General features: G+C 42.9%; 1 protein-coding gene across 1 annotated transcript; it reads left to right on the plus strand.

Annotated features, from left to right (window-relative positions):
- The first annotated feature begins 6,835 nt into the window (after nucleotides 1–6,835).
- Nucleotides 6,836–20,571, plus strand: dclk3 (doublecortin-like kinase 3). Its single transcript, XM_007904093.2, has 5 exons — nucleotides 6,836–6,902; nucleotides 11,724–13,591; nucleotides 17,681–17,813; nucleotides 18,408–18,575; nucleotides 19,713–20,571. The coding sequence occupies exons 1-5, from the start codon at nucleotides 6,836–6,838 to the stop codon at nucleotides 19,907–19,909; spliced, it is 2,433 nt and encodes an 810-aa protein (XP_007902284.2). The 3' UTR covers nucleotides 19,910–20,571.
- The last annotated feature ends 413 nt before the right edge of the window (nucleotides 20,572–20,984 follow it).

Genomic DNA, 20,984 nt, shown 5'->3' on the forward strand with positions numbered 1-20,984 from the left:
GGCAAACGCGGTAGCCAATTGCGCACAGCAATGTCCCACAAACAGTCGTAGATTAAAAATGATCAATTTATTATTGTTTTTGGTTTTGGAGGGATTATTATTAGGCTCTGTGTGGAGTAAGGAAACTTGCCCAAGGTTTCGCCCTCTGCCTGGAATTGAACTCAGGTCTCTCGCTTGCAAAGCGAGTGCTCTAACCACTGAGCTACAGTTACTACACTTTATACTAAATCCTTTAAAGCACTTTGCGACATCCACTCAATGTGAAAGGCACTGTATTAAAAGCAACGATTGTTATTAAAAGTATATTTCCTTTCAGTACATGGTCCACATTGTTCATTCTTCTGATGAATCTTATAACTTCCACCCACCACCCACCCCTTCCCTCCCACACTCCGACTCCTACCCATCCTCCCCTACACACCTTCGTACCCGTTTCCCCACCCTCTGTCACTGAACTCATCCTATCCCTAAAACCAACCACCTGCTCCCTTGACCCCATCCCCACTCCACTCCTTATCTCCCAGCTCCATTTTCTTGCCCCACACATCACTGACATCATAAACCTGTCCCTCTCCTCTGGCTCTGTCCCCATTCCATTAAAAACTGCCATCATCACGCCCACCCTGAAAAAACCCTCCCTTGATGCGTCGCAGCTATCAAGCTACCGGCCCATCTCCAACCTCCCCTTTCTCTCCAAGGTCTTGGAAAGAGTTGTCGCCTCCCAACTGCGCTCTTTCCTCTCCACCCATTCTCTTTTCGAACCCCTTCAGTCAGGTTTCCGTGCTGCTCATAGCACAGAAACTGCCCTGGTCAAGGTCACCAATGATATCCTGACCATCTGTGACCAGGGCTCCCTCTGTCTCCTCGTCCTCCTCGACCTATCGGCAGCATTCGATACGGTCGACCACGCTATCCTACTCCACCGCTTGTCCTCCCACCTCAACCTTCAAGGCACTGTCCTTGAATGGTTTAGCTCTTACCTTTCCCACCGTCTTCACTTCGTCTCAACGAATGGCTTCTCCTCCACCCCCCGTACTGTCTCATGTGGTGTCCCTCAGGGCTCTGTCCTCGGTCCCCTCCTCTTCACCCTCTATATGCTCCCCCTTGGTGACATCATCCGCAAACATGGGGTTAACTTCCACATGTATGCGGATGACACCCAACTCTACCTTTCCTCCTCTACTCTCAACTCCACGACCACCGATGTCCTGACAGCCTGCCTGTCCGACATCGAGTCCTGGACGAGAGACAACTTTCTTCAGCTCAACGTGCGAAAAACCGAGGCCCTCCTGATTGGCTCACGTCAGCGCCTCCGCACCTCAGGCGCTGACACCATCAGCATCCAAGGCTGCACTCTCCACCTCTCAAAGCCAGTCAGGAACCTCGGCGTTTTGTTCGACCCTGAGCTGTCCTTTCTCCCTCACATCCGCACCACAACTGGCACCGCCTTCCATCACCTCCGGAATATCGCCAGATTACGGCACTACCTCACCCCTCACGCTGCTGAAACCCTGGTTCACGCCTTTGTCACCTCAAGGCTGGACTATGGGAACTCTCTCCTCGCCGGCCTTCCCGGCACCTCCCTCCACAAGCTGCAGGTCATTCAGAACTCTGCAGCTCGTGTACTGTCCCGCACCAGGCTTCGCGACCACATCACTCCCACCCTCGCTCGCCTCCACTGGCTCCCCATCCCCCAGAGGATTGATTTCAAGATCCTCATCCTCACCTACAAGGCCATTCACGGCCTTGCTCCCTCCTACCTCTCCAACCTACTATCCCCCTACCTACCTGCCCGTACCCTCCGTTCCTCTGGCTCCGGTCTGCTCCACGTCCCCGCCCCAACCGCCCTACCATCGGTGGTCGGGCCTTCAGCCTCTCAGCCCCAGGCTCTGGAACTCCATCCCCCAGTGCCTTCGCCTTGCTTCCTCCCTTTCCTCCTTCAAGGCCGGTCTCAAAACCTTTCTCTTTGACCGTGCCTTCAGCTCCCCTCTCGACTCTCTTCCTCCTCCTCGCTCCCTCCCTTCCCTCCCCTCACCCTGACCATTTCCCCCCTCCTCTCTCCCTCCCTTCCCTCCCCTCACCCTGACCATTTCCCCCTGCTCGGGTCATGACCCAACTGTGCAGCGCCTTGGGACGTCCTCCTGACGTGAAAGGCGCTCTATAAATGGAATCTTGTTGTTGTTGTTGTTGTAACTTTACATTTCTCTGAGTCAAACTGCATCTCCCACCTTTAATCACATAAACTTATCCTCACCACTGTGAGCTTTCGCACATGCGCCTCACAATAGTTGCGGACTATAATTTTGAGCTCAATCAAAGATAAAAGTGATAACTTATAACAACAACAACAAAATTACATTTATATAGTGCCTTCCATGTTGGGAGGACGTCCCAAGGTGCTGGACAGACAGAGTTATAGACTACAGACTGAGCTGGAGGTCAGGGTGGGGGAGGGTGGAGGGCAGGGGAGGAAGCAGGGAGATCGAAGGCACGGCCGAAAAGTAGGATCTTGAGATGGGTCTTGAAGGTGGCAAGGGAGGGGACGAGATGGAGGGACTGCGGGATCGAGTTCTAGTGGGTGGGTGCAGAATGGCGGAAGGCCTGCCTGCCATAGTGGGGCGAGCAAGGCGGGGGACGTGAAGCAGGACAGAACCCGCTGAGTGGAGGGAGTGATCAGGGTGGTAGGGAGTTAGGAGGTTGGAGAGGTAGGGGGAACAACACCGTGGAGGGCTTTGAAGGTAAGGATCAGGATCTTGAACTGTATCCTCTGTGTGACGGGAAGCCCGTGGAGTTGGGCAAGGATGGGGGTGATAGGGTCGCAGTGCCTAGTGCGGGAGAGGACACAGGCTGCAGAGTTCTGGATCATCTGTAGCCTATGGAGGGAGAAGTTGGGAAGGCCTAACTATAATTATAAATGATTATAATTATATAATTATAAATCATTATAAATGATGAGAGCTATGGAGAGGAAGCGCTCTGAGGCGCTACCCTGTGTGGAGGGCGCTATATAAGTGCAACTTGTTCTTGTTGATGGGCCAAATAGCCAAATGGATCCGCACAGTTGTGTTCAAATCCCTTCACTCCCTGGCACCTCCTTACCTCTCCGACCTCCTCATTCCCCAATCCACCTGGTGCCTCCGCTCGACTGGCCCATACTGGTTTGGATCACATACTGACCCAAGCCAAACTCCATACTCACTTCTCACCAGTCCTGGCCAGGCTCCACTGGCTCTCATCAGCGAATGGATCAACTTCAAGCTCCTCATACTCGTGTTCAAATCCCTTCACTCTTTAGCACCTCCCTACCTCTCTGACTTCCTCATTCCCCAATCCACCACCTGGTGCCTCTGCTCGACTGGCACCAGCCTCCTGCTCATCTCTTACACCCTCCACCCCACCATCGGAGGTCGCACTTTCAGCCACTTCCCCCCGAAACTCTGGAGCACTCTCCCTCAATCCCTCTGCCTTGCCCCCTCTCTCCCCTTTCTCAAGTCCTGCCTGAAAACCTTCCTGTTTGACCTTGCCTATGGCCACATCTCCCCCTCGGCTCAGAGTCAGGCTCCATCGCTGTTAAGCGCTCTGAGATGCTACCCTGCCTGGAGGGCGCTATCTAAGTGCAAGTTGTTGTTGTATCTTGGTGCACCATGTTGGGAGAGTGTCAGGAATGAAATTGCCTCATTTGCTGACGACTAAAGCCACCTTTTGGAATTGCCACATTTAATAATAATTCTTGCTTTTCATTTAGCCCCTTATCACAACATTGATAGCTCTCACAGTGCTTCACAGAATATATTGTAAAGTGAATTGACTGTGTATTTGTGGGTGAAACATGGCAGCCAATTGCACACAGCAATATCCCACAAACAATCATGTATTGAGTGACCCAACCTTTTTTTAGGGATTATTACCCCTGGAAAATGATCCGCCAATTGATTTAAACAACCAGGTTCCTATTTACTGCTAGAAAAACAGAGACATGTGGAGTAAGGAAACTTGCCTAAGGTTTTGCCCTGTCTGGGAATCAATCCTGGGTCTGCTCGCTTGCGAGGTGAACGTGCTGACCACTACATTATACGTTTTGTCCTCACTATAACCAATCTTATAGAAAAATGAAGGGAAAACTGGGAATATGTTGGGGGCCGGTCTGCTGAACCCTGGATGTTAAGACAAGATGCTTACAGACCGGTAGTTTTTTGGACGTTAAGAACATAAGATTGGTTTGGATGAAGAAAGCCCTTCGGCCCATCTCATCTCATCTTTTCAGAATAGCCACCCTACTGTCCCCTTATATCACAGCATTAAGCTACTTTTTAAATTACAAAGGAAGAAAGGGCTACTCTGCTCAACAAATACATTCCTTCTCAAAAACATGTAAAATCTACCCTACTGTGGTACCCACCCAGCCATTGTACCTACTGAGGAGAGTTCTTGCTTGCTTGACTTGACAATATGCAATAAAGTTGATTCATGATGATTTGTGTGTCTGCATGGCTCAGTTGGTAGCACTCTCGCCTCCTGAGTCAGAAGGTTGTGGGATCAAGCCCCACATTGGGGAATTGAATTCATGTAGTCTAAGCTGCCACCCCAATGCAATTCTGGGGTGTGCTGCATTGTTCGAGATGCCGCCTTCAGGTGAGATGGTAGCCTGGACTACCTGACTACCTGAATACTATTCAAAAAGAGAAGGGACTTTATCCCGGTCTCCTGACCAACAGTCCCCATACTAAATTATTCATTCATTTCATGGCTGTGTTTGGGACATTGTTGTTTATAATTGTCTGGGTGTTTGTCCACAAAACACACAGTATAGCCTGTGAAGCCGTTTGGGACATCCTTCCAATGTAAAAGACGCTATACCAAATGCAAGGATTATTATAACTGCTTGTGGGACATTGCTGTGTGCAAAATGGCTGCCAAGTTTGCCCACAAGATACACAGCTTTATAGTATATCCTGTGAAGAGTTTTGAGACGTCTCGACCCATGGTAATGCACTGTATTAAATGCAATTTTTTTTAATATTGCTATAATACAGGGATCAGCCTTTTTCAATACTGATTGTAATTTAGATATTGGTAAATTGAGTTGTAAATGCCTCAACAGCTTTGATGGTACCTGCAAGATGGGGCATTTACCAATTCAATTTACCGTAATTTTTCAATCTAAGTTACCGTCAGTGTTGAAAAAGCCTGACCTCAATCAGGCTTAAGGAAGTCAAAAAGGAAGATGTCTCAAAGTGCTTTACACTGCTGGTTGGGCATCCAAGCTGGTATCTGGGAGCTGAAGAGCATGGGGAGGGGAAAGTTCACCAAAATCATGGTCAGATGGGTACGTTTTAAGGCAGGCTTTGAAAGTGGAAAGGGAGTGGGTGAGTGGGTTGGGGTGGAGAGGGGTGGGTATCCAGGATGGAGTTCCAGCAGCTTTGCTTGAAACAAATCTGACAGCTATAGGATTTGCTTTGTGTAAAACTTTTAGCCTATATTGTTAAATATATATTTTTCTGAGTGAACCCATTAATTTACTATAAGTAAAGGAATTTTTTTTACAAAACATTTAGTGGAGTCCTGTAGCTCAGTGGTTAGAGCACTCGCCTCGCAAACGAGAGACCTGGGTTTGATTCCCGGCAGAGCAAAACCTTGGGCAAGGTTCCTCACTCTGCACGCCTAATAATAATCTCTCAACAAAAACAATAATAAATTGGTCACTTCAATCCACGATTGTTTGTAGGACACTGCTGTGCGCAATTGGCTGCCGTGTTTTGCTCCAAGTGTTCAGTCAATTCACTTTACAGCATATTCTGTGAAGTGCTTTGAGACGTCTAGAAGATGTGAATAGCACTATGTCAAGAGCAAGGATTATTATATTTATATTATTTAAATAATTAAAATGTTTTCATGTAGCAACAAAGCATGTCAGCTGTCCACCCTATCTGTTAGCATATTACTTTTTTTATATCAAACTTGAAAGAGTGAAGGGCTAAATAAAGGGGATTTGAACCTAGCACTTCTGTTGTTTGGTGTGGTGCTCAAATGATTGAACCACATTGGATATGTTTTGATTAAATGTGACTAAATGAGTTCCAAGTAAATTACAAAAAAAATTGTGTCACTCAATCCACGACTGTTTGTGGGGCACTGCTGTGCGCAATTGGCTGCCGTGGTTTGCCCACAAAATACACAATCAATTCACTTTACAATATATTCTGCAAAGTGCTTTGAGACATCTCAAGGATGTGATACGGCGCTATATCAAATGCAAGGATTATTAATAATATTATTATTATTTTTATCTCCCCCCCTTTTGGGAGTGTTGTAATTCTCCCCATAAGTATAAACGTTCTGATTCTGACATCTCAAAACAGGATTTACTCCAGTTCCCATTTCTACACTCGGCAAACCCTCTCCCCGTTCCCAACACGTTCACAAGCTGCTACGTGTTGTTTCAGACAAAAAGTCAAATCCCCAGTTGTCGCAAGTGTCCAGGCTGTTACTGTTGCCGGGTTACTTTTGAACCCTCTTTTAAACTCTTTGCAAATAAATGTGGTCGACTGATTTGTACTGCATTGTTCCAAGCCAGCAATTCTGTTGCCTGGCACTTTCTGAATTTATTCCAGCAGGATACCAGACTCCGCCTCCAGCTTCCTTAGCCACCTTCCAACAGTGGAACAAAGAGTGCTCTTTGTGGGGTTTTTCCTCTCTGTGGACTTCAGTGTCTTGCTAACTCTGAAGAGGTTTCAGTTGTGAACGGTGGGGGAGATCACAGAACATTTCAGTGGCGAAAGGCTGACAGTAAATAGTTAGAAGTAGTATTAAACCAGCGATTCATAACCATTGTCCAATGCCAGTAGTGCATGATGGCATATATCCTGCTAGCACCACCTCACACTATCTCTGGAAATGCTTTGGTGAGTTATATAGCAGTTCAATTCAAATCATTGTCTACATTTTGCTTACTAAGGGATTACTTTACTATTTTGATATTAATTCTTATTAATACTGTACAAAGCATTCATCGTAGTACCTCCTGTAAGTATTATTGATGAATCTGTAAAAGTAATATGTAAAACAGTACTTTCTGAATGACTGTATTAGTTGATGTTAGCTTAATTTAATAATGTGTAATGTAATGTTTTTGAGCTGTTTTTTAGAGGCAAAAATAGTGTCAAAATGGACTATAATATTTATTTTAGTGTCATTTATCTGGTATTTAGTGAAATGTCACAATGCACTTGAAAAATACAATGTGTTTGTATTGTGTACTTCACACAGAAGTTTTAATTGAAGTTAAAACAAATACAGGCTGATACACTGTAGTGTCATTTATGCAGAGAAAAAGGATTCTACTCCCGGCTTATGTTAACTGTATTGAATTAACCAGATCTGAGTTGTTACTATATATGCCGGAACAGCCAGGCTGATCTCTTCTATTTCACATGAGTGCTCAGAGAGCCTTTTAACCAACCATTTTTCTATTAGTCTCCAGCCATCAGTAGAAAGCAGATGCTTTAACCCATTCGATCAAAGTTTTAAGGTTGATAGATATGGCACAAAAGTTAGGATAAATACATTTAAAGATCATCAGGCAAACATTTAGAAAGTACTGAAAAGTTATAATTGTTGATACAAAGAATAATGTGACCATGTTAGTAAAGGTACTTACTAACTTACTTTTGTACCGTGTACATGACTTGTGTCTGAGCTAGATTTGCTAATGACACAATTCCAATAAAAGTTACATTATCAAGACCTTAATTTTTTGATCATTGGGTTATGCAGAAACCCTTCACTCTGCTTAAGTATATCCAAATCAGACTGAGAGCTCCACATATTTATGCCACTTACCCATGGACATTTCCCGGTGTCTCGACTGCAATGTGCACTCTCTCCCTGGAGGGACACACCCTGCTTATCTAATCCGGAGAGTATTAGGCATAGGTTGACGATATCCATGACTTTGGGACTCCCAGAATGTGTGTTGAAAATACTGGAGTTTAATTAACTAAAACTGCATAGCTTGCTATCGAAAATACTGTCTGACAAGGCTTCCCACTGCTTGACCAGTTAGGAAGACACTCTAATAATAATAATCCTTGCATTTGATATAGCGACTTATCTCAAAGCGCTTCACAGAATATACTGTAAAGTGAATTGACTGTATAATTTGTGGGCGAAACATGGCAGCCAATTGCACATAGTAGTGTCCCACAAACATTCGTGGATTGAAGTAACCAATTTTTTTTGTGAAGGAATTATTACCCCCAGAAAAGCAATTTGCCAATTGACTACAGATTCCTACTAACTGCTGGGTAAACAAACTATCTATTAGTGTTTTGACTTGCAATATTAACAGCAGCCAAATGGGAAGAATCCCTAACCTGTTCTGTCTCTCCAAGTCTTGCCAATGAGGCAGGCTGGCTGGTCTGTCATCATCAACAACAACAACAACAATTTGGATTTATATAGTGCCCTCCACGCCGGACGGCGTCTCAGAGTGCTTCACAGTAGCAGAGCCAGGGGGAGGGGGAGGAAGGTGACGAAAGGTGCGGTCGAAAAGAAAGGTCTTCAGCAGAGACCTGAAAGTAGGAAGGGAGGGAGCAAGACGAAGGGAGTGAGGAAGGCAGTTCCAGAGCCTCGGGGCATAGTGGCTGAAGGCACGGCTGCCGAGGGGGGAGCGGAGGACTCGGGGGACGAGGAGGAGGCCAGACCCGGAGGAATGAAGGCAACGGGTACTGTTTTGAGGAGAGAGGAGGTCAGAGAGGTAGAGAGGTGCAGAGGAGTGCAGGGACTTGAATACAAGGGTGAGGAACAGATGTGGTATGTGAAATTGTGAAATGTGAAATTGTGTGCTCTAACATTTTGTGAACTGGTTGCATATGAAGTGAGAGATGCACTGAGCTTTCAGCTGTAGCTGCTAATTACAGTAGAAGAAAATCCCATGTTCACACTGATGAGGAATGACACAAAAGAAGGTGGATCCAGCTGAGGTGGCAAATAGTTCAACAGGAAGCAAATACAATAGGTAGTAAGATAGTAATCTCTTAAAAAATGCCTCCACAAGGCCTTCATGTGGAAAACAAGCTGGACTTATTCAGCGCTTGTCTTTAAAAATAACTCACTTACAGAACTACAATAATAATAATCTTTGCATTTGATGTAGGGCCTTTCACGTTGAAAGAACATCTCAAAGAGCTTCACTGTAGAATCTGTGTATTTTTTTCTTCTTAAGATCATCCTATCCTAAGATTGAAATTGTGAAGTATGTAATTTCAAAGAATGAAACTATCCTCCTCCCCAGGCAATTTTTAAAAAAAAAAATATCTTCCCCCACAATAACATCAGTAAGATTATCTTTCTTACTCATGTTGCCCTGCAAGAGTTGCAACTCGTTGCCTGCTAACAGCTAATAGTTAGGAGAATCCGAACAAGTCAATTTTTAACAGCAAAGTTTACAGTACACAGAAACCTGCAGTATTTTGAAGGGCCCAGATAGTTGAGGTGAACAGTCTAGCTTCTAAAATAATTTTTAATTTGTCTCCAGACTTGCTTTGCTTAAACACCGATTGTGAAAAGAATGTTTCATGAACCGTCATTGCAAAGGCTGAGTTACCGTGTGGATACAGGACTTGCTGCAGCCTTTCCCTGTGTAGTTGCGAATGTCAATGCTTTGAAGGATAAAGTAGTCACTGTATTCAGTGTGTGTTGTGTTGATTCTGAGCATTCTTCACTTGTTGATACATATTCAAAAAGAGGAGGGAGTTTCTCCCGGTGACCTAACCAATAATCCCCCAAATAAAATTGGTCACTCACTCCATGGCTGTTTGCGGGACATTCCTGTGTGCAAATTTGTTCCTGCATTCGCCTACGAAATACAGTCAATCCACTTTACAGTATATCGTGTCAACCCCTTTGAGGCATCTCAACGATGTGATAAGTCACTACATCAAATGCAAGGATTATTATTATTTTGCTACATTACTTTATCTTTTCTGATGGATGAAAGTAATTCTTTTAAAAGCAATAATCATTGCAGACATCTCAGTCATAAGTGTTTTATTTATTGCATTTATTGGACGAAACTGGAGAATTACTACTGACTTTATTTTTCCCTCCATGTATCTCATTGTTCACTGTTCTGCATTGCAAATTAGTGCATCTGAGATGCAGTTCATTAATTCTTTCTGAAGGGATACGTTGGGAGTCTTAAGGTTTGAAGGTTGATTTCTGCTGTTTGTACTGGGTGGTAGGAGACGAGTTTAGAAAAATATATTTAGAGATTTTTATTCAACTCTGGAAGATTCAAAGGAAAGACTGAGTCGGTTGTGTGACATTATTTTGGCACTATTATAATAATAATAATGCATTTGATATAGTGCTTTATCATGTCTTCAAGATGTCTCAAAGTGCTTCACAGAATATATTGTGAAGTGAAATGACTGCATATTTTGTAGGGCAAAACCAATTGGGAGCCAGTTGCGCACAGCAGTGTCCCAGAAACAATCATGGATTGAACAAATTATTATTTCTTTAAAAACTGCAAAGTTCTGTGGGCTGCTTCATCCACGCATTCATCACATCCAGGCTCAACTGCGCAAACTCCCTACTTGTCGCCCTCCCTAACTCCTCCCTCCACAGGCAGCAGATCATCCAGAACTCTGCAGCCCATGTTCTCTCCTGCACCAGGCTTCGCGACCCTATCACCCCCATCCTCACCCAACTCCACTGGCTTCCCGTCACGCAGAGGATACAGTTCAAGATCCTGGTCCTCACCTTCAAAGCCCTCCACGGGCTTGCTCCCCCCTATCTCTGTGACCTCCTAATCTGTCTGCTCCCACCCCTCAGCAGGCTCTGACCTGCTTCACGTCCCCCACCTTTGCCGCTCCACCATTGACGGGCAGGCCTTCAGCCTCTCTGCCCCCCACACTCTGGAACTCCATCCTGTAGTCCCTCCACCTCGCCCCCTCCCTTGCCTCCTTCAATGGAGACCCGTCTCAAAACTCTCTTCTCCGACTGTGCCTTCAGACACCCCTACCCTCCCCGCCCTCCACCCCTCCTGATCCCAATCACCAGCTTGTGTGTGTATCCCTGACTGTCCAGCGCCTTGGGAAAGTTCTCCTGATGTGAAAGGTGCTATACAAATGTAATTTGTTGTTAAAGTTGCTTTCTTAATGGAAGGATTATTTTTCAGTGCCTTTCACGTTAGAATGGACATATCCATTAGCATAGGATTTCAGAGGAATAGCAATAAGAAACCATGTCAAGTAGAAAGGGTAATAGTTGATCAATAAGACAAGACAAGATGTAGCAGGACTTGAACGAGGATCCATTGCCAGATGCTTCAGTGTCCGACATGAGTGCAAATCACTACAGTAAAGATGAAAGATATGTAGGCAGTACATTTTCTTGCCATTTAATGGCACTCTCCACTCTCACTCTGTTTTATCAATATTCTTATGATCATTGGATCTTTCTTTCTTCCCAAAATCGTATTCCTCCTGGCACAATCTCTAACTAAGTATTTCTTTCCCAGGACCTCAAAGATATGAAACAGGTTTCCAGGAGTGTGGTGGACTCATTTAAAACTCAGTTAAATGTTGGGATCAGAGGATGGCTGGGCCTATATTTTGGAGGGATGAAAGGATCTATTTTATCCAAACTGATCTCGTGAATTCCTTAAATAGTCAGTGTAATACTGTTTAACAGATTAAATTGTTTTACTCTTTCTACAGAAAAACAAGCCTCATTCGATGGCCTGTTGAATGACTTAAACAGCGAGTCTCAGGAAAACAGTTTACGAGCCACGTATCCACCAGGAGGACGTGGCACTTGTGGAAAATCTTTGTTAGCACCAACTAGTCACAGTACTTCAGTCCACAACAATCACACTATCCATTCAGAGATTAATCCTGCAAAACCCAAGGTAGTGACAGTGGTAAAGGCAGGCAGGCAACCATACAAGAAGATAACAATTCTCTTGAATAGACGCTGTATGCAGACCTTTGAACAGCTTATTGCTGATATATCAGAAGCTTTGGGTCATCCCTGCTGGAAAAGTCAATCAGTGAAAACGCTGTACACTTTGAAAGGGAAAGAAATAAGAAGTGTTTCTGACTTCTTCAGAGGAGATGATATGTTCATTGCTGCAGGGAGAGAGAAGTTGACTATGGTAGATGTACAGGACGTTTTAGAAGAACTTTATCCTGACAGTCCATGTGCCCAGAGCCTGATTCAACAACAATGGTTTCAGTCTCAGAAACCTTATAACAAATGCAGTGATAAGAAGGGATCAAAGGCAGATGAGCCTGAGCTTTCCAAACCTATTGGCAGTGTTAAATCTGCAAGACAAATAGCTAAAAACATAGAGAAAGTCAGAGCCACAGTCAGAAAACAAGAAAGAGAAAAGGCTCGGAAATGGGAACAAGAGAGAAGCGAGAGAGAGAAAAGAGAACTGTCCGAGAAACAAAAAGAGAAAGAGAGGATACAGAAAAAAAACCCAAGCTTTAATGCTGACAGAGAGATTGAAAAGTGTAAGATCAATAAAAGAGAGGTGAAGCAAAAGCAAGAAGAGATGAAACGAGAGATCAAGAATGACACAGGAACATGCAGAAGTGAGTGCAGAAGAACAAAAGATGAAATCAAGAGATTTTGGGTCCCAGAACTTGAAGGGGAAAAAGAGAAAAGGGAAAAGGGAAGTGATCAAAACTTGCTTTATGAGGTTGAAGAGAAAGAAAGAGAATACACAAGGAAAAGCAGAGGGAAGAAGTTGGATGCTGAGCGAGCACAGCCGCTAAATAATATAAAAGAGGAAAAGAAGCAACTGAAAGACAGGAGCAGGTTGGTGAAAGTGGAATCTGAAAGGTGGCAAAATGGGAAACTGCGATACCATGAACAGGTAGATAATGATGAAGAGGAAGAAATATATAATCATCCAGAAGGCTTACTGAATGAAGAAGATGAAAACTATAAAAATGCAAAACAGGAGAATCAAAAGGATGAAAGAAAACAATATTGTGGACAACAAAAGCTAAGGAATAAAGAAGACCAAAGGTGGAAAGATATGGGATGCAAAGAAGCTCAAAGCCAACCTCCGAGTACTTTTGCTGTAGAAAAAATTATAATCAGAAAAGACAATGATACTCAGTCAAGGGAAACACATATGCTCACATCAAAACCACAACAAACCATACCTCAGAGAGAAATCGAGAGTTATTATGAGATTGGCAGTACTATTGGGGATGGCAACTTTGCTTTAGTAAAGGAATGCAGGCTTAGGAATACAGAAGAGTGGTACGCAGTGAAAATCATAGATAAAGCAAAGATAAAAGGAAAAGAAGATATGATTAAAAATGAGATTGCAATTGTAAAGAGCATTTCACATCCTAATATTGTGAGGTTTATTGAAGAGTTTGAAAGTGATACTGAGATATACATCATTATGGAGTATGTTCATGGAGGGGACCTATTTGACGCAATTACAGAAAATGTTAAGTTTACAGAACAATGTGCCGCCTTCATGATAACCAATCTTTGCAAGGCCTTGGCATATATCCACAGTAAGAACATCGTACACAGAGATATGAAACCAGAAAATCTTTTGGTAAGTAGCATGTCAATTAAACTTTTAGTTTTTTGGACAGGGTGGTCCAATCTTTTGGCTGCTGAGGGCCAGATGCCCTATTTGATAAACATCTGGGGACCACATAAGCAGTGATTCTATTCCAGAATCATAACATACTATTTACGGGTTATGGAGGGAACAGGTGGGCCAGATGAAATTGGCCCGCGGCTGGATGCAGCCCAGTTGGACCACCCGGGTCTAGACGAACTGTAATGACAAATATCCACTGACCCATGAATATATCGAAATTGAATATTATTATTGTTATTATTTTTATTATCATTATCAATGTGGCATTCTTCCTTATTCATTTATCTTTCACATACCAATGAGTTGGAAAGTGAAGAATTTCGGGGAACTACTGCGATAGTGTCCATTGATACTTAAAGGGTTAATAAATGAGGCAGAAATTTACATTGCCTACATTAGTTAGATTTGGTCTTCCTCACTCTTTGAATACAGTTATCTTCTACATAGCAGGCAATTGCCTTCGATTCCTGCTGATTTTTCTGATTGCTTGGATTGCTTGGAAATTTTTAGCAAAATTGATTAGAATTAACCGTATATTTGAAATGAATGAAGAGTTCAGATGATTTGAAAATTATGAAGAGCAAATATTGAATGGATTGTTAATCATCTGAAGCCTAAAATTTGCCATGCTCTTAGCTTGAAGACAATTGTCGTCTCATGATGAATTTTGGAAAATGTTAAAGTTCAGTTTGGAAGCTGCTTTTATACAGTTGCATTTATTACATAACAAAAACTCTTTTCCAAAGTGAGTCTGAATTCAAGAATTTTCCAGATTCTATGTCATCTTAAATTTTAGGTTATCAGCCTTAAGGCTAACACCATGTGAATTACCAGAACTTTGAATGCACGGATTTATTTGGCTCCTCTGGCACCATCCATTCTTGTTTACATTCTGTGTTCTTTGACCTCCACTGCTGCTATACTTCATTATTGCTCCTATGGGGTGATGGTGTAGAATAGCACAGAATCTCATAGAATATTGTTTAGTGAAGCAAAAAGTCATGGGAGTTAAAAGAACATTGGGTTCTTTCACATAGTAAATTACAAAGCCTATCATGTTAAAGTCTTAAAGGGACTTTGTCACTGTGATTTCCCCACAGTGGGTAACTGGGCCAATCCATTGGTATGTGGAAGATGAACAAGATTCAAAAAAATGAGGAAGGCCAAACCAGAAGTAAGTAAAATTACAGAGCTATCGTTTACAAGCTTATTTTGTGAAGATAAGATTTGTTCTTAAATTGGAATAATAAGTAACAATAATGATAATCCTTGTATTTGGTATAGTGCCTTTCATGTTGGGAGGACATCTCAAAGCACCTCATGAGATTTACTGTAAAGTGTAGTAACTGTATTTTGTAAGCGAACATGACATCCAATTTGCACACAACAATGTCCCATACACAACCCTGAAGTGAATGACAAATTTTATCTGGGGGAGTGTTGGCAGGACACTGGGAGAAACTCTCACGTTTTTTTCGAAAACTGACAAGGAATCTTTAATGTCTACCTGAACAGGGAAGATGGAACCTTGATTTAATTCCTCATTTGAAGGACAGCACCTCCAACAGTGCGGCACTACACAACACTGTACTGGAGAATTAACCTAGACTGTGAATTCAAAGTCCCGACGTGGGACTTCAACCCACAACCTTTCGGTTCATTGGCAAAACAATTTGAGATATTCTCCCAAAGTGAAAGACTCTACATCAAATGCATCAATATTATTATGCAGTCTAAATATTGGGATTTGCAACACGTTTCAAAATGATTTGCAAATATCAATTTTCTGCCAGATTTTTGTAAAAGAAGGAAATATAAGGAGTGGAGTCCTGTAGCTCAGTGGTTAGAGCACTCGCCTTGCAAGCGAGACACCTGGGTTCAATTCCAGGCAGGTTGAAACCTTGGGCAAGTTTCTTTACTCCACACGCCTAATAATAATGCCTCCAAAAAACAAAACAATAATACATTGGTCATTTTCAATCCACGACGGTTTGTGGGACACTGCTGTGCACAATTGGCTGCCGCGTTTGCCCACAAATATACGGTCAATTCACTTTACAGTCTATTCTGTGAAGCGCTTTGAGATGTCGAGAAGATGTGAAAAAGCGCTATATCAAATGCAAGGATTATTATTGTTATATTGCAAGGAATTAACCATATCAGAATGAACCTGAAGAATCAGAAAATGAGGTGAAAGAAGTGGATTGAAAAAAATAATTTTAATTAAAAATACTCATACGTACTAACAGTATAAATGACTGAAAGAAATCATGGATAAGATGATGATTTCATGTTTGAGAAATGATAGTTATATTTTTGAATTTGTTGAGTTTATAGCATGTGTGGATATGTGGAGTGCTTTGCTATGGTATATTTATTATGAAGATATATAAACTGAGGACAATAAGAATTTGAACTATCATTGTTTCCACAAACAAATTTCAGATCAAACTGACCGAACTTCTAGTTTATTCTTCTGTTCCAATATCTGATTTTCGCCTACAAAATACCCAGTTACTACACTTTATACTAAATCCTTTAAAGCATTTTGCGATATCCTCTCAATGTGAAAGGCACTGTATTAAAAGTAACGATTGTTATTAAAAGTATATTTCCTTTCAGTACATGGTCCACATTGCTCATTCTTCTGATGAATTTTATAACTTTACATTTCTCTGAGTCAAACTGCATCTCCCACCTTTAATCACATAAGCTTATCCACACCACTGTGAGCTTTTGCACATGCGCCTCACAATAGTTGTGGACTATAATTTTGCGCTCAGTCAAAGATAAAAGTGATAACTTATAACAACAACAACATTACATTTATATAGCGCCTTTCATGTTGGGAGGACGTCCCAAGGTGCTGGACAGACAGAGTTATAGACTACAGACTGAGCTGGAGGTCAGGGTGGGGCAGGGGGGGAAACAGGGAGATCGAAGGCACGGCCGAAAAGTAGGATCTTGAGATGGGTCTTGAAGGTGGCAAGGGAGGGGACGAGATGGAGGGACTGCGGGATCGAGTTCTAGTGGGTGGGTGCAGAATGGCGGAAGGCCTGCCCGCCATAGTGGGGCGAGCAAGGCGGGGTCGTGAAGCAGGACAGAGCCCGCTGAGTGGAGGGCGTGATCAGGGTGGTAGGGGTTTAGGAGGTTGGAGAGGTAGGGGGAGCAAGACTGTGGAGAGCTTTGTAGGTAAGGACCAGGATCTTGAACTGTATCCTCTGTGTGATGGGAAGCCCGTGGAGTTGGGCAAGGATGGGGGTGATAGGGTCACAGAGCCTAGTGCGGGAGAGGACACAGGCTGCATAGTTCTTGATGATCTGTAGCCTGTGGAGGGAGGAGTTGGAAAAGCCCAACTATAATTATAAATGATTATAATTATATAATTATAAATCATTATAAATGATGAGGGCTATGGAGGGGAAGCGCTCTGAGGCGCTACCCTGTGTGGAGGGTGCTATATAAGTGCAAGTTGGTCTTGTTCAAGGGCCAAATAGATCCTCACACTTGTGCTCAAATCCCTTCACGCCCTGGCACCTCCCTACCTCCTCATTCTCCAATCCACTACCTGGTGCCTCCGCTCGACTGGCACTCGCCTCCTGCTTGTCCCTTGCACCCTCCGCCCCACCATCGGAGGTCCCGCTTTCAGCCACTACACCCTGAAACTCTGTAATGCTCTCCCTCAGTCCCTCTGCCTTGCCCCCTCTCTCCCCCTTTTCAAGTCCTTCCTGAAAATTTTCCTCTTCGACTGTGCTTACGGCCACCTCTCCCACCACCCCGGCTCGGAGTCAGGCTCCGCCACTGTTAAGCACTCTGAGACACTACCCTGCGTGGAGGGTGCTGTATAAGTGTAAGTTGTAGTTGTTGTTGTTGTTGTTGTTTTCTTAACTTATTCATGGTTTTTTTTATGAGAAGTAAATGTGTAACTGAAAGCTGTTGTGATTTTCATGTTTTTGTGGTATTATCTTTTTGACAGGTCTCTGAAATGGTACCTGGTGTGAAGGACACTATATAAATGAAAGTTGTTGTTCTTGACAGGTTCAGTGCGATGCAGATGGAAACACAGCACTGAAACTGGCGGACTTTGGTCTTGCCGTGAAGGTGACAGAACCGATATTTACTGTATGTGGAACCCCGACATATGTGGCTCCTGAAATCCTATCTGAGACAGGTACCTAGAGCAATGTCAAATGGATCCATGGTTGCATCCACATATATAATTGTAGGTGAACATGGCAGCTAACTTGCATACAGAAATTCCCCACGAACAGCCATGAAGTCAATGACCAACTTTGGGTGATTCTTGAGCAGGACACTGGGAGAAATTTCCTTCTCTTTTAAAATTGCTCCATGCGATCTTTAACATCCATCTGAATAGGCGGGCAGGTCCTCTCTTTAAAGTTATAATCTGGAGAATGGCACCTCCAAAATTGCAGTGCTTCCCCAGCATTGCATTGGAGTGCCAGTCTGGACTATGATCAAAAGGTCTTGACCTGAGACTTTGAACCCATATCCTTCTGACTCAGAACCGCAAGTGCTGCCAATTGAGTCAGGCTGCAGAATTGAGCTATTGGGCCAAGAATATAGTTTAACAATATCCTTGAGCTACAAATTTATGCTGAATAGTGTTGCTGTCATTTTCAGGTCAATGCGTTGCTGCTGTAATTCTCAACTGTGGTTAATATTTGCTTGTTGTGCAGTAGCTCAACTTTTATCTATTGGAAGACAAACATCATTCATTTCACTGATTTTATTCTTTTGCTAGGTTACGGGTTAGAGGTGGACATGTGGGCCACAGGAGTGATCTTGTATATCCTATTGTGTGGCTTTCCTCCGTTTCGCAGTCTGGAGCGAGATCAGGAGGAGTTATTTGAAATCATCCAGCTTGGAGAATATGAATTCCTTTCTCCATATTGGGACAACATCTCTGATGGCAAGTATTATTTCTCTATTATTTAGGTTGTGTAACCAGCAGAACGAATGGAAACAGGACAATTAAACTGGCTGATATTGGCCTTGCCACAAGGTGACAGAACCTAGTTACTCTATATGGAACCTCAATATGTTTGGCCCCTGAAATCTTAAATACCATATTTAAGATTCGTATCTCTCCTGCTGTTTGCAGCTGGATTTTATTTGAATTGGCTTCCACTGCCTAATTTGTTCAGTTTTCTTTTGAAGGCGTTGCTCAAACAGGATTGAATTGCTGTTACACTAATTCAACTGGTTACAACCTTAAGAACTCCAAAACCATATGGCAGGCTCATTGATAAGACTATTTTGCAGTCCAAAAATTGAGTGACAGTTTTAACTTTCCTTCCTCCTCTCCAATTGGCAGAAAGAATGAATTTTCATGTGTGTGAGGTAGACACTTAGCTAAGTGGCTGCCAATTGTCAGTGTCTGCCAGGGTTTATAATGCACTTTGTTATTGTGCTGGATTGTTTCTAGTAATAAGAATAAGAATACTTTTATTTGACATAACATCTTTCACTGAAACAAGACATATCAACATGCTTCACAGGATATACTGGAAAGTGTGCTGATGTGTATTTATAGATGAACACGGCAGCCAATTTACCCACAGCAATGTCCTATAAACAACCATGAAAAGGATGAACAATTTTATCTGGGGGATTGGTGGCTTGGACACCAGGAGAAACTCCCTTTTCTTTTTGAGCAGTGCCATGGGATCTTTAATGCCCATCTGAATAGGCAGACAGCACCTTGGTTTAACATTTCATCCAAATGTTGGCATCTCCAGACAATGCAGCACACACTCCCATCATCACTGCCATGGAGTAACAGCCTAGACTATATGAGTTCAAAATCATAACGTGGGGCTTGAACCAATAATCTTCTAACTCAGAGGTGCAAGTGCTACTAACTGAGCCAGTGAAACTGGCTATCACGCCCATGTTATAGGCAGGTTGAGATATTAAGAAGCCATGACCCCCACTGTCATAGGAAATGATTTTGAAGTAATCCTCAGCTGCTAAAGGTCTTGTGCTTGTGGTTAGCCAGTAGGCGGTATGAGTTGAATGACTTTGTTTCTGGATTTGGTTTCCTCAGGCGTCAAGGGACTCATCAGCAAACTTCTGGTGGTGGATCCGAAAAAACGTTACACAGCCCAGCACGTACTCCAGCACCATTGGATCCAATTGGGGGGCAAGATGAACACCCCTACCCTAAAGGGAGAAATGACAACAAACTTAGAGGCACATTTCAAGAGTCATCATTGCCAGGAAATGAGGGATTCAGCAGTATGATTTTAACAAGAACTTGATTGCTATAATGCCGTTCATGTAGGGTAACATCTTAGAGAGTTTTATAAGTACAGAGTGAGATGTAAGCAAGGGAGAGGGGAGAAGGGAGAAAAGGGGAGATGACTATAGGTGTGTTCAATGAGGCAGGATCTGAGACAGAAAGAGAGAGGGCGAGACAGAGTGGTAGAGGAAGGCAATTCCAGAGGTTTCAGCATTGACTGGCCCTTAATCATGAAACTGTGAACTGACCTGCTTCTTATAGATAGGTTTAAAAACAGCAAATCCTGGAAGTACACAACAGGCCTATTTAAGCATTTTAACAGATAGTTGTGTTAAAGGTTCATTTGCAACATCTTTATAAAGTGGAAGAGGGTGAGTGGAAACAGATGAAGGAAACAAAGACATTAGGAAGAAAGTGACAATTTAGAACCACTAACTGCACACATATGTGGCAACCAACCATTCAAGATTTGCCAGTATAGAATATCTCCAATGCGAAAGAAACATTAGAAGCAGTTAAGTGTGTGTCTAAGTAATATTTGATATGATTGTTTGTAGTAATTGTATGATTTATATTTTTTTTAAATTGTAACTCTCTAACCTTGCTAACATCCATAAGAACAACGACACAACAAAATTACATTTGTATAACGCCTTTCACGTCGGGAGGATTTCCCAAGGCGCTGGACAGTCAGAAGCTTCTGATATCAGATCTTTAAATCAAATATCTCTTTCCTCTCCTCTTTAGCCACTTTGACACCATGTGCTTACAATGGAAAATCACATTTGGACCCTCTAACATGTCCTTAATGTCTGCAGTGCTCTGCATTTTTATACATAAATATACTTTTCTACTTTTATATAACTATACTGACAAAAGGCAACTTGGTCGAAGTTTGTAAATATGTATGTTGTTGTTCTTGTGTGCTGGAGTTTGTTTGATGTTGCGGTTTGCCTGACTACACAAGGTACTCTGAAATACACATGGGCTGTTTATTTGTAATGCAAACTAACATGGAAGCTCCTACAGTTTGTTATAACTGAGGCAGAGTGTGATTGCTGCATACAGTCGGGCACG

Source organism: Callorhinchus milii, unplaced genomic scaffold, assembly GCF_018977255.1.
Source record: "Callorhinchus milii isolate IMCB2004 unplaced genomic scaffold, IMCB_Cmil_1.0 Scaffold2, whole genome shotgun sequence".
Taxonomy (NCBI): Eukaryota; Metazoa; Chordata; class Chondrichthyes; order Chimaeriformes; family Callorhinchidae; genus Callorhinchus; species Callorhinchus milii.